Genomic DNA, 14,627 nt, shown 5'->3' with positions numbered 1-14,627 from the left:
GAAAGGAAAAAAAGATAAATATATGTCATCAAAATTAAAATCATGTGCTCTTCAAAAGATATGTTAAGAAAATAAAAAGGCAAGCCACAGACTGGGAGGAAATACTCGTAATACATGTATCTGACCAACGACTTGAATCCAGAATACGTTAAAAATCTCATTCATCTCAGTAAGAAGACTATTAATAATGGGCAAAATACTGAAACAGACTCTTCACAAGAAAGATATGCAAGCGGACAATAAACACACGAAGAGAGGCTCAACCTAATCAGTCATCAAAGAAATATAAACTCAAACCACCATGAGATACCAGCATATACATAATAAAATTGCTAAAAAAAAAAAAAAAAAAGACGAGAAGACCAACTGTTGGGGATATGTAGCAACTAGAACACTCAAACATTGCTGGTGGGAAGGTAAAATGATGCAACCACTCCAGAAAACAGTTTAGCAGCTTCTTATAAAGTTAAACATACACTTAACATATAAACTAGCAATTCTACTTCTAGGCGCTCACCCAAGAGAAATAAAAACATACAAAGACTTGTATACGAATGTTCACAAAAGTTTTATTCGTAATAGCTCAAAGCTGGAAACAACCCAAAGTCCATCAACTGGTGAACGGATAAACAAACGGTGGTGCATCCACACAATGGAACACCACTCACCCAGTGGTAGAAAGGAAAAAGCTTCGGATGGGCACGGCAATTTGGGTGAGTCTCAGCAACATTACACTGAGCAGAAAAACAACAACAACAACAAACCAGAAACAAAAGAGTACATACTGTATGATTCCATTTATATTAAAAAAAAAAAAAAAAAAAAAAAAAAACCTCTAGGAAAAAATCTAATAGGTAGTAATAGAAAGTAGATCAGTGGTTGCCCTCAAGCCAGGATCAAGGAGGGGTGGACTGACTGGAAATGGGACACAAGGGAGCCTTTCAGGGTATTGGAAATGTTCTATCATGTGGTGATGGTTATATGGAAATGTACACTTATCAAAACTCAAATTGTACAATGAAAATGGGTGCAATTTATTTTAGGTAAGTTACATCTCAATAAGACTGACTTTTAAAAAATAAAATCCATTCAGAATTTTTTTTAAAAAAAAGAGCTATAGGAAGTCAGGAGTGCTTGGGAACACTACCCAGTGGTGTAGGCTCTGAGTTTTCTTTCTGCACAGCTTGCAGCTGGGACCAAGAGAAGAAGCCAGACCTGAGAATTCCAATGCAACTTTAAAACATGTACCCTGTAATATTTGATACATACAAAAGAATATAACATTTATTTAAGTTACAAGAACAGGAATACAATGAGCGATTCTAAACCTGCCTAATTTACTAGCTAAAACTTTCCAGACACCACTGAAGCTAGCCATGTGTTCCTCCCCAGCCCAGAGGTAACCATTATTCTAAACCTAGTGTTTATCAGAACTCAAACCTCCTATGGGATGTGGAAAGCTGAGGACATGTGCTTCCGAGATCAGGACTACATCTCAGCTTTACTCGCAGGCAAGGATGGCTGTGCAAGATCCAGCCAATGGGGAGAAAGTGGAAGTGACGTCAGCAATTTCCAAGAGGCGTCCTTAGAAGCCAGCCTGCCCTTTTCCTGCCTTCTCCCTGCTCTCGCTGGCTGGACAGCAGGTGGGATAGTTGGAGCTGAAGCATTCACACTGCACCACGAGACGGATGCCAGCCAGTCAGAAATGCAGAGCAGTGAGGCAGAGCAGAGTCCCTGCAGACCACAGAGCCTCCTGGCAGCCTGGGCCGCCTACATCTATGTAATAGAGAAAAATTCTTCTATTTATTTAAGCCACTCTTTTTCGGAGTTTTCTGTCACCTGTAGCAGAATTTTCTAAAACGAACACACTGTCAGCACAGCCAGAATCCTAACTGCCATCCACACCAAAGACTTTTACTGGTCCAAGAAACCTAAGGAAAGGATCGCTTCATTTCAGTTCCTTCCCGTGATACTTGCCCTCTTCAACATCCGCAAATGGCATTTATCCGGCCCCTTCATGGCACCACACCAGGCAGAACACACAGCAACAAAATGGAGAGGGTGCCTGCTAATCCAAACCGGCACCACGGACAAAAGAAAACACAATTTCCTTAAAATTAGAGAAATACTTTCTTCATATACAAACCAGTAACTTTCAGGTAGCAAAAAGAGAGATTTGTCTGCTAAACCAGAAGAGAAAGAAATGGAAGCATGAGAGAGAAATGGAAGAGACAGAGAGAGGTGGAGGTGACATTTGCTATTTTGCTTTCTGATGGGAACACGGAGGCTGCCCACGCATGCTTTCTGTTTACTGTCACCTCCGTATCATTTACGCACAGGCCACCCTGGCCCTGGACCTTTGCTGTTCCCTCTCCACAGTGATGCCTTCCTTGACGCCTTGGGTCTGCCTTATGGCTGACTGATCTTCAAAGCCAGTTCAAGTCCTGCCCCTCCCAGAAAGCCTTGCCTAAGACTAGCGTTCTGGGAATTTCCTTTGTTCTCAAATTCTGAAAGCTCTCGACATTCTCACCATGCAAGGTGACATGGGATGGTCTTCCCTGCCTTTCTCCAAGCAATGGAGGGCTTCCTTCTAGGATGAACAGCAGCTCCTGAAGGCGGGTCCCATCCCCTACTTCTTCCATAGCCCTCCCAGAGCAGTCTGTACCAGCTGAGCTCACACACCACATCATGGACCGGTCATCAGGGCAGCTCGCCCGCATGACAGCCCTTCCATTCTCCAGCACGTTTCCACCCCTGTTTATCCATTCCACAAGCATTTCTAGAACACCTGCTCAGTTACAGCCTCAGGCCACTAGCTTTTTTTAAGCCTCAGAACTCACAGTTTAGTAGGGGAGACACTGGTATAAAGGTGTAAGTGCAGGGGGGCGGGGTGGGGAGTCTAGGGGCCTGCGGGGAGCTTTCCTCCAAGTCAGAATGTCGGCACTGGAGAGACTCCCTGGAGGAGTCAGTGCTGGCCCAACCCTGAGAACAGCAATGAGCACACAGGGTGGGCATTACAGGCTTGGCACAGGAACAATAACCTCCGGCCGATGTCCCCCCGACCGCCAATGTCTCCCCTAACTAACCTCATGGCACCTGCCGAGATGACACAAATAATTTTAATATTAGTCTAAGAATAAAATGGCCAAATAGGTAGTATGGCCACAAAAATAATTAGATGATGCACTTCAAAGTAAAACATCACTGTGCTTTTGGCTGTCCTCTGTCGGGGTTGACAGAACCACCCTTTCTCCAGCTATTTCTTCTGACTCTCTCATCCCATGCTCCAGCCACTCTGAACAACCCAGAGTTTCTTTCTTTCGTTTTGGTTTTTTAGAGACAGGGCCTTGCTCTGGCGCCCAGGCTGGAGTGCAGTGGTACAATCATGGTTCACTGCGGACTCAACCTCCTGGGCTCAAGCAATCCTCCCACCTCAGCCTCCCAAGTACATGCACCACCATGCCTGGCTAGTTTTGGTTTTTAAATTTTTTTAAAGAGATGGCATCTCACTATGTTGCCCAGGCTGGTCTTGAACTCCTAGCTTCAAAGTGCTCCTCCCGTCTCGGACTCCCAAAGATTTGGGATTACAGGCGCCACATCCAACAACCTGGAATTTCTTAAATTCATCAGTTTCACATCTGTATGCTTTTGTGTTAGCCTGGAATGCTCTTGTCTATCCTGTCTGATCACTGAACCAATCAGCCCGCCACATCCAGTTAGACATCTACTCTCTGAAGCTTCTCATCACCTCTTCTGTGTCACTGTCTTCACCGGGGTCACCTGACAGGCTCTGCTGTGTTGGCCTAACCGTCTTTCCTACCAGACAGGAGCAACCAGAAAGAGTGACCAGGCCTTGTTAATCTCTTTAGCCCAGGGGTCTGGCACACAGTAGGCATTCAATAACAATGCTTGCTCAGTGAATTAAGATAATCACAGATAAGTTTATGTTACTACACAGGGCTATAAAAGAAGTAAACAGAGGAATAACTCACTCTCTCTCAGGATAGCTAATCAAATGGTTCAAAACCTTTCACGGGCCTCAGACACTGACATCCTATTTTAAGAAGAGGCAACTGAAGCTCTAGTTCGTCTTTGAAGGGGCTTAAATTGTTTTATCAAAGACAGTGGAGGGAAAATGTTCAAATCTAAGAAGAAATTATTACCCTACAAAATTTACACTGGTCCTGTTTATATCTCAAAGCTTCTTGTCTCTCTGGGAGGAAGAAGACAAATCAGCTTGGCGTGAATCAATCAACCAGCATTTATCAGGCGTCTGCTCAGGACTGGGCTAGGCCTGCACCTATACACATGCACTGACGCCTGATGTAAAGCCAGACAAGAAGAAACCAAAATGAGAAATGGAGAATGTCAAATCTTCCTTCGAATCACAGCCTGACTTCTCCTGAACTGTACCAACTTTCTTCTAACCCCCGAGAACACTGGTTTATGCTCACACCAGGTGACACCAAGCTTCCCCTTGGTGCCAACCTCCTATCACTTTCACAAAAGCCTTCCCTGACTCTAGCCCACATTAATTCTTCTCTTTTCTGTATTTCAGAATTTCAGAGTTTCTTGTCTGTATAATTAATTTTGGCATTAAATCACAACATCTTATATTATTATCCTTTTCTGAAGAGTTTATCTTATCTTTCCCAAAGAGCTGGCAAGATGCTTAAAGATCAGGTTTTGGATCTCTCGCATGATACTGTACTGAGCGTATAGTAGATGGTTAATAAAAATACTGAGAAATTGAACTGTTACTATTCGGGCAGGTCTCTACATTCTCTCTGCCAACACTGGCATTTGCTAACATCTCAAAGTCAACCACATTCACCAAAGAACAGAGATGCCAAAAAAGGCATCCAGTGGCACACCTGCCACTGAGCAGGTGGGCCAGCAAGTTCAAAGGTGAAGAGCACTGGGCTCCCTGGGGTGGTCTTGGAAAAGCTACCCTACCCTGAGACCTGAGTGTTTGGGGCTAGGCCCAGGGGATCCCATTTTCTAGGCTTGGGCTCAGAGATGGAATGTCCGTAAAAAGCCAAGAAATGGGAAGGAAAGGGCTGCTGGGGATCTAGATGTAAAATCGGCAGGAACACACATGAACGGAGGCCATAAATCCCTCCCAGACGCAGACAATGCCTCAGTGATAAGCATGCAGATTGCGCACCTAGTTCAGAAACTCCCCTGAGTTTGCTTGTAATTAAGGGGGTTAGAAAGGTAAAAAAAATATATAAACCCAATTAATCATTTAAATATTTAAAGTCAGATTTTTCCCTCACTCCAGGATTAGTATATTTCATAACGCCAGGAGCAGACAGCCCTGGTTTTTACTGGGGTTCATTTTAGAGCATGTTTAAACTAGTCAGATTGAGTGATGCTTCCAGCAACTAATCGCATGTCAAATAAAAGATATTTTATGTAATAAATTACCGCTACAAGTAATTCAAATGTCATTTATCAGTTTTATTATCAGTCAGGCAAAGTCTTGTTTCTCTATATTAATCAAAATCAAGCCTTTTTTTTTTTTAAAGCAGTTTTGACACTTCTTGGCAAAAGTACAGAAGTGAAGAGGTAGAGTGACCCCCGGAGCTGAGAAGAGCAGTGTAACGGGACGAGAAGAATGAAGCTCAGTGATGACAACTAAAAACTTCAGGTATTTAAAATTATCATTACCATTGTTTTTACACTAGTGTCAAAGCAGGAAGGAGTCTGTGTCTAAGAACATGTATTTTATTTTTAGGGCTGGGAGGCTCTTAAAAATATTCCTACCTATATACCTCAACGTGTAATGCTTTTTCTCAGAACGATCTGGACATGAGAATGATTTAAATGACTGAACTGCCCCTCCCCATCCCATTCTTTTGCCTCTTTCAGAAAGACTAGCGGTTTAACCCTTTGTGTCTATGGAAAGTAGGTGAACACATGACGTTTTAGGCCAACTCTGTGATCGACCAGAACAATCTGTTCTGAGTAAGAAGTTTCCAAGTAGCCGAGAGACCTGTTCTGTATTAAGCCACTGGAGGAAACAGCTGGAATAGAACAGATGTGCATCTTAGAAAATTCTGCACCCCAGCTGCCACTGCCTATCATCAACAAATCCCATTACATGGCTGGGCCCAGGGACACAACTAAAGAAAAAGCGTGGAGACTCAGCCTTTGGTTAAAAAGAAGCACATAAAGTCAGCTTAGGACCCAAAGCAACTACAATGGATTGGAAAAAATGCTGGCCAGGAAGGAGAAAGGAGCCCCAAGCTGACAAGTCACAGGTGCTAACCCAGTAGCCCGAATACAGGACAAGGCTCACCACTCCCTGCAGTGGGTCACCCAGGCAAGGCACTGACAGACTGACACTTGAGCACACACTCCCTGGCCTCCCCCATTCAGCCTTATGCGGACAGCCAAAGGAGGAGATTTCTAAATAAGATCCGTAACACAGACAGCAGATTCCAACCCACTGGCTGGCTCTTCAGCAAGTCTGGAGAAGGGAAGGCCTTTTTGGCTCTACCACCAAGATCACACCTGCCTGGTTGCAGCTGAGCTGGATGAAGGGAGTGCTGAGGTGAGGGAAAGAAGGTAGCTTCAGACCAGGTGCTGGGGGATCAAAACAAATCTGTCATTTTAAAATATGCCTTTTAAAATCTGATATCTAACACTTTTTTGTAGACAGAGTCTTGCTCTTGTCGCCCAGGCTGGAGTGCGATGGCACGATCTCGGCTCACTGCAACCTCCGTCTCCTGGGTTCAAGCGACTCTCCTGCCTCAGCCTCCTGAGTAGCTGGGAAGACAGACACCTGCCACCACGCCTGGCTAATTTTTGTATTTTTATCAGAGACGGGGTTTTGCCACGTTGGCCAGGCTGGTCTCGAACTCCTGACCTCAAGTGATCTGCCTGCCTTGGCCTCCCAAAGTGCTGGGATTACAGGTGTGAGCCACCGCACCCGGCCTGTTTGTTTTTTTGAGATGGAGTTTCGCTCTTGTTGCCCAGGCTGGTCTCGAATTCCTGACCTTACGATCCGCCTGCCTTGGCTTCCCAAAGTGCTGGGATTACTGGCATGAGCCACCGCGCCCAGCCTTAAAATTTGATATCTAACAGTTTTAAATCATTTTTTGAAAAAATATAACTTCTGAGAATAATAATTAAAATGACAATTACAGAAAGGGCATTTTGAAAGATTACAGATCCAATGTTGAGTTTCCTTTTTTTTCTTTTTTTTTTTTTTGTGAGACAGAGTCTCGCTCTGTCACCTAGGCTAGAGTGCAGTGGCGCGATTTTGGCTCACTGCAACCTCCGCCTCCTGGGTTCAAGCAGTTCTCCTGCCTCAGCCCCCCGAGGAGCTGGGATTACAGGCGCCTGCTACCATGCCCAGCTAATGTTTTGTATTTTTAGTAGAGACAGGGTTTCACCACGTTGGCCAGGCTGGTCTCGAACTCCTGACCTCAAGTGATCTGCCTGCCTTGGCCTCTCAAAGTGCCAGGATTACAGGCGTGAGCCACCGTGCCCGGCTTGTTTGAGATGGAGTTTCACTCTTGTTGCCCAGGCTGGTCTTGAACTCCTGACTCTATGATCTGCCTGCCTCCCAAAGTGCTGGGATTACAGGCATGAACCACCACGCCTGGCCTTAAAATCTGATATCTAACAGTTTTAAATCATTTTTTGAAAAAATAAAACTTCTGAGAATAACAATTAAAATGACAATTATAGAAAAGGCATTTTGAGAGATTACAGATCCAATGCTGAGTTTGTGTATTTATTTATTTATTTATTTATTTATTTATAGACAGAGTCTCACTCTGTCACCTAGGCTGGAGTGCAGTGGTGTGATTGTGGCTCACTGCAACCTCTGCCTCCTGGGTTTAAGTGATTCTCTTGCCTCTGCCCCTGCAGGAGCTGGGATTACAGGCGCATGCCACCACGCATGGCTAATTTTTTTTTTTTGGAGACAGAGTCTCGCTCTGTCACCCAGGCTGGAGTGCAATGGCTCGATCTCAGCTCACTGCAAGCTCTGCCTCCCGGGTTCACGCCATTCTCCTGCCTCAGCCTCCCAAGTAGCTGGGACTACAGGCGCCCACCACCACACCTGGCTAATTTTTTTGTATTTTTAGTAGAGACAGGGTTTCACCACGTTGGCCAGGCTCGTTTCGAACTCCTGACCTCAAGTGATCCGCCCGCCTTGGCCTCCCAAAGTGCTGAGATTACAGGCGTGAGCCACCATGCCCGGCCTGTTTGTTTTTTTGAGACAGAGTTTCACTCTTGTTGCCCAGGCTGGAGTGCGGTGGCACGATCTCGGCTCACTGCAACCTCCACCTCCCGGGTTCAAACAATTCTCCTTCCTCAGCCTCCTGAGTAGCTGGGATTACAGGCGCGCGCCTGCCACCACATCTGGCTAATTTTTTGTATTTTTAGTAGAGACAGGGTTTCATCATGTTGGCCAGGTTGGTTTCGAACTCCTGACCTCAGGTGATCTGCCTGCCTCAACCTCCCAAAGTGCAGGGATTACAGGTGTGAGCCACTGTGCCCAGCCCAATGCTGAGTTTCATTAAAGAAACAAAATGGAGCTATTTTCCATAGCTTTGTAGTCAATTTTAGCCTTTTTAAACTTTTTATAAGTGATTTCAAGGAGGGCTTCTGGCTGCATTTTGGAGGTATACATTTATAACTCGCTTGAAGAAACTTTATTCCTATAGTAGCTTTCATTTAAGAACAACGGAAGACCCCTCTTGGGTCATGATCTCATATAATAATTAAAAGCAACATTCAAAAAGGACCTTTATGTTTTAACCTGAAATTCCCTAACAGACTGCTACTACATGAATGTACAAGGTATAGCCAGGACAAAGGAGGGAGGGAAATGGAGGCTGACCTAAACTTACAAATATTAACTTAAAAAAATAAAATTGGGAGACAGGTTATTGCAGTGAGCAAACAAGAATGCACCCATGAGTCAGATGTTCACGTTGTTTTTAGTGAAACAGTAACATTCAAAAGCAATGGTATGAGGAGATGGGAACAGAATCAATAAATAGTTGTACAGGTTTTCTGCATGTAACCAAAATACCTGAAACAACAATAAAATCATTTATTCTGATCCCTTGTCTCTTCTTAAACCTTTGTCACATATTTTAAAAAGTTTGTCTAGAAGACTGAGGTGTGTCACATTCCTTGGGAAAAACCCAAGAGCTTTCTGCTGCTCCCAGTTTCTCCCGGTTTGCTAAGTCTGGGAGATACAAAACACTGCCCTTTGGCCAGAGTCCTGAATCCCAATGAAGGTTAAGCAGGAGTTTGAGCGGGTGACTTACTGTATGGCTGAGATATGAGGTGAGGGGGCTGGACAGGAACCACCTGTGTGGCTGGGCCCAAGGACGAAGGCTCATCGGCAGCAGTGCCCGACTGCTGGAAGGCCATATCAATCTCTTCATCTGTCAGTCCTGGGGAGAAGAGGACATCATTGCAGGTGAGTACCTTTTGCCAGTGTCCATAGCTGCAACAGAATCTTCACTGAGCAAAGACCTTTACAGCCACAGAATGCCTCGCATCCTAGTAAGTTGCCTCCCCGATTTCAGATTCTCCGGAACCTCTCTGAGTTGCAATTTAACCTTAAGCGACAGAATATTAGCCTCAACACTGCTTCCAAATGTGGCTCATTCAATTTCCTTAATTTATCCTTGAGTTTATTGCTGCTTTTGAAGTCGCTCCGTACTGCAATTCTCCATTCTTCCCCCGAAAACAGATACCATCAACTGCAAATGTGGCTCATTTTAATCTGTAATGGTGTTAAAAAAAAAGAGGGGAAAAAACTAACAATAATGCATGAAAACAGACAGGGAAACAAAAAACTAATTATTGGGTGAGACGACTAATTAGTCTAGATCGTTTCTGAAGACGGGAATAATTTGCTTTATTTTATGACAAATGCAGAAATAAAAAGAAAAATCAGGACTGACTGTGATTAGTATGAATGGGATATAGAATGTAAAGAAGAAAATAAAACAAGAAAACAGATCAAAACAAGGCCAGGCCCAAACTTTCAGATGATTATTACTCTAGCCTATCATACGCTGCCTGTATTGCCTTTGGCTAGTTTTTCTTTTCCCTTTTTAAAATCCTCCCAACACTCTAAACCACACCATACATGGGACATCAGGAAGTAGCAGGGCGCCATCTGCAGTGGCTATGCCATGGGGAGAGGATTTGCCCACAGAAGAATAAAAGGCAAATGAAAACCCATGAAGGCCGCATTTCCAGTGGGGACACAGCTGGGATATTTCCACCGGGTCTGAGCCAATTTGGGACACTGACTCTTGGGAGGAGGAAGAGAGCCCCAAGCCACCCAAAGAACAGAACGAAATGTGGTGCTGAAGTATGAAAGGAGTGGTCGCACGGGGCCAGCTCAGGAAGTAGCTACGTGTACAGAGGCACTGCAGCTGCTGAGAGTGGGAAAAGCAGGTGGGAGGTCACTGCTAGCCTGCAAAAGACCACTCGGCCGGCCCGTGCTGTTCTGGGAATCCCAACATCCAAGCGAGCCGTAACACAGAGCTTTTAAACTAGAGCCGAGAGCTTTTCCACATCTGGTCGGCAGCTCTCCATTAGAGGCCCACAGCATGGTATATTTGCCTCTGGGGGTAGATGAAGTACAAGGAGGTTCTGAGGATCAGCATCTTCAAAAGCATGGTGCCTCATACTCTGTGCCTAGGGGCTAATAGATGGTGCAGATTAATGCTTTAAAGCACAGCTCTGCCCTGCACCATACTGGCATGTGAGTTGACTACAGCCACCCCTCAAACTTTTCATGCCCTACCACAGCCGGTCAAAGGAAAATGCCCAAACTTTTCTAAACAGCTCTGGACTCTTTTTTCCCTTCTCTGTGCTGAGGATTTGAGGACTGTCCCCATTTAAAACTGCAGCTGTTCCCCTCTTTACCCTCTTCACACAGTGGAGCTGGCCAAGGGCAGGCACGGCCACACCACTGGGAAGTCTGAAGAGCCACCGGGTTGCCCTGATAGCACCATGCTCTCAAAAGATTGGTGGGCTCGATGAAAATGCTTCCAGGGTTCATAGCGCATCACGTCCCACCTTCCAAAGACAAAAGCTGAACGTCAGTACAGTGGAGCTAGAGAGGGGGTGCTTGCGGCAAAGTGACTGCTTTACCCATAATTTCACCTCCCGAGAAGAACAGGGACGGGACCAACAGGCACACCAGGCAACAACAGAGAATACACCCACCCTGAGTTTGTGCCTGTCGGGTTCCAGCTTGTGTAGTGACTGCCGATCGCTCCTACTAAATAAGAAGGGGAACCCCTTTTGGAGCCCTAGTGGGAAAGACATTGTTTTAACCAGTTCATAATCAGCCATTAGAGAAGCAAGCAGCATCTGCGATGTCAGCACAGGCTGATGGTCACTGGTACACTACGGAATTTTATAAACCTGGTGGTTCGTGTGCCTTGTCAGCCGCTGGCTGCAAATGAGGATAATTTTCCCAAAAGGAGCATTCAGTTGCATTCTCATTTTCCCTTTTGGCTCTTTCAAATATAAACAAGTACAATAATGTTTAACACTGGGGAAATATACAGTAAGCTACAGGCTGTGCTGCGGCCCTGAGAGCCGGAGCTGGTTAAAGGGACAGGACTCCCTGCCCGTAGTTCTGCCCTCTGGCCCTCAGCTTTTATGAAGCCTATTTTCCTAATAAAACATGTTCCTTGCATTATCGCAGCCGTGCCCACTAGTGAGACCACAGTTGAAAGGGCATCAGTACTTCCTTCCAAGCTCTTGTTTTTCAGAAACCTTATCATTTGAGGCTCAAAATTTATATTGGCTGAAATTCTGATATCCCTGGTTCTCTGGAAGAGTCAGGATTTTGATTTAGTTATGGTAAATGAATCCTTTCTCTTCTTTTAAAAAATAAGCGTTTTAACAATCTCACTGAATCATATTCAGAGCCGGGCCATTATCCCGGTCACTGCCCTTATTTAACAGATAAGAAACCTGAGGCCCAAGGAGGGTAAAAATGATGCCCCACATCCTACTTGTAGAGAGTGGTGATGCGATGGGCACTCAAGGCTCTCCCTCTTCAGCCCAGTGACTTTCCACTACACCAGAGTTACAAAACATCAAATGACAGATTCAAACTATGTCCTAAGTCTTCAGTCTTGTTAAAGAGCTTCACAGAAGGATTACATTTTCTTCTCCCTACCCCGCCACTCTCATCTACAGGAAGGAGTTAGTGAATATTGTTTTGGGGCTACATTGAAACAACACAGGAACTTAACCCCTGGCTCCTATCTGTAAATGATACCTGGACAGCTTTTTGAACAATACTAGAGTGAAAAGATAGAATGTCCTCGTCTTGTTCTCGTTCTAATATTCTAACCCCAAATCAAGTCCAAATGCCTGTCACAGACTTCCCTGGGTGTCATCTTCCTCTGGAATGTCCCCGCCTTAGGCAGAGCTGGCTGGCTTCAGGACTGCATTTACAGGACTCAGGTGATTCATTTGGAACTTAGGGAGACTGAGTGGGAACACCCACCTGTCTCCAGATCACAACTAGTTATCTGCCCAGTCATTGGCTCTTGGTGCTGTGATGACCCCGCCCTCAGGGTCAAAGTGCTGCCATGGAGCCAACATAGGACATCCAGGTGCCCTAGCCCCATCCTTCCCACCCCTGCCAAGACAAACTGCTGAGCTTAGACTGAGACCTTGCAGAATCCAAAAGGTTAAAAGGAATAATAAAGGAAACTGCCAATTGTAAGTGAATTATATTTGGCTCTGAAAGCTGAGGCACAGGCTATATTATAAAAGGCATCTCTCTTTGCGTTGTTTACCATTACCCTGACTAATGCAGACCTTTTTTTTTTTTTGTTTTAAATAATCTCATGCAAATTAGACACACACACTTCCTTCCAGTTGATTGCTATCTGCGAGGAATAATCTAACCGCAGAGGGACGGAGCAATGGCTGAGCAGGCAGAGAGCTGGAAGCAAAGGGCTTCGCCGTCCTGCAAGCCTCCTCCCTCCTCCATTCATCTAAGTCTTCCTTTAGCTGCTACCTTTGGAAGAATTGTCAATTTTCATAAAGCCCCAAATGTTCTTTTAGTTGAGGCATCAATATGCATTACCTGATACCACTAGCACCAAGCCTTTAGATGTTCTTCCTATAACTTCTTCTCTGCCACTTGGTGATTTTCAAGAGCTACCAGCTCCCCAACCCCCAGCCACCCAGTCTACAGCACTGACAATTAAAATTTATTATTGATAGAGAATAACACTAAGAAATTCCCATTCAGTGACTCTCTCCACTCACTAGCTCTAGTCAGAAGGAGGAGAAAGGGACGAGGGAGCTTCTCTGAGAGGGGGGGAGGCGAAGAGGGTGTGGGCTGATTCTGACAGGTAAAGAGGCCACTTCATCTTTTCACATCATAGATGCCTGATATGCAAAACTGAGAGCTCTCAATTCAAACCAAACTCTCTGAAGGAGGACTCCATGTGCCCAGAGTAGGGGCGGACTTCTTGTTCTCTTAGTTCTCTAGAATCTACTGGCAAAAACCTCTGGAAGAGCTCCCCGGACCAGGAGATGACTCCTGCCCTCGTGTAGGAGCTGGGCCAAGCATCTCTTCTCCAGGGTGGGCTTTTTTTCCAAGGACAGAACAAGAGAGCTACATCTATTGATTAATAAAAGCCCGGTGTCACTGCTGCAGTGTCTGACCTGCAGGGCCGCAGGGCTGCCATACTTGCCTATTTTTATCCCCTAGAAGATAAACAAATTTGCTTTCTTTTTCTCAAGGTTTCTGTTCAAATGCAAACAAAACCAAACTGATTGACTTTGTGAGCTGCAGGGTACTGGCTGTGATTGTGATGCCCTAGGGTCCTTTCCCACGACTCAAACCAGGGACCCGGAAGGGCTGTCTTTTCTCTGCGGGACAGGCCGTGCAAGGGTTTCTCAGGATAAGTAACCTCAGCACTGTCCCCAGTGACCGCTGGGCACTGCCACGGGGCCTGGCCCTATGCAGGTGAAGCAGAAAGACAGATGACAGAAGACAGCAGTGTTCTCTTCATCTTTCAGGTCAAACAACAACCAGGACAGAAGGGTTAGGAAGAGTTTGAAAATAAGCAAGATAATGAACTCCTGCCAGCGCCTTCCTGCTCAGCCCTAGTTTTATTATAAAAATGTGGCGTCTGACTGGGATCATGGGAACAGGGCCAAGGGGCCAGCGGCAAAGGGTGGCAGTCAAGGGCTGGTCACTGAGACCTCTTCCTCCCCGCTCTACAGCCCCTCTATTTCTAGGACTTGGCCAATTCATCTGGGACTCACAGACACTGAGAGGGGGTCACCTCTCTCAGAACAACTAAGTTATCTGCCCCGGCACACTCTGGCAGGAGATGAGGCAGAGAAGACAGTTGGCTAAAAATACTCCCCAAATTAAAAGAAAAAATCAACTCTCTCAGAAAAGGTTCAGGGAGGGGAAGGGGAAAAGGGTATTTTTATTTTACTTTATGAACATTTTGTTGGAACAGTAGAGTACAATAAGGACTCTCAGAGCCTCTAAAAGTCGTGGGATGACCTGGAGACCCCTATTTCCCAGTGCCTTGTATAAAATTGAATTTTTTAAACATAAATTACACGTAATGACGACACTG

The 14,627-nt window shown here is 45.3% G+C and overlaps 1 protein-coding gene across 5 annotated transcripts in view; it reads right to left on the bottom strand.

The window, feature by feature from the left end:
• Positions 1-14,627, bottom strand: part of PEX14 (peroxisomal biogenesis factor 14) — a 158,174-nt gene that overhangs the window by 21,475 nt on the left and 122,072 nt on the right. For all 5 annotated transcript variants that reach the window (XM_003891094.5, XM_017957121.3, XM_009191037.4 and 2 more), the window contains one exon: positions 9,297-9,425. In XM_003891094.5, coding sequence (XP_003891143.1) covers positions 9,297-9,425 — 129 coding nt within the window. The remainder of the gene's footprint in view (positions 1-9,296; positions 9,426-14,627) is intronic.

The sequence above is a fragment of the Papio anubis genome, chromosome 1 (assembly GCF_008728515.1).
Source record: "Papio anubis isolate 15944 chromosome 1, Panubis1.0, whole genome shotgun sequence".
Taxonomy (NCBI): Eukaryota; Metazoa; Chordata; class Mammalia; order Primates; family Cercopithecidae; genus Papio; species Papio anubis.
The sequence above is the reverse complement of the archived record's forward strand: the minus strand, read 5'-3'. Positions and strand labels throughout refer to the sequence as shown.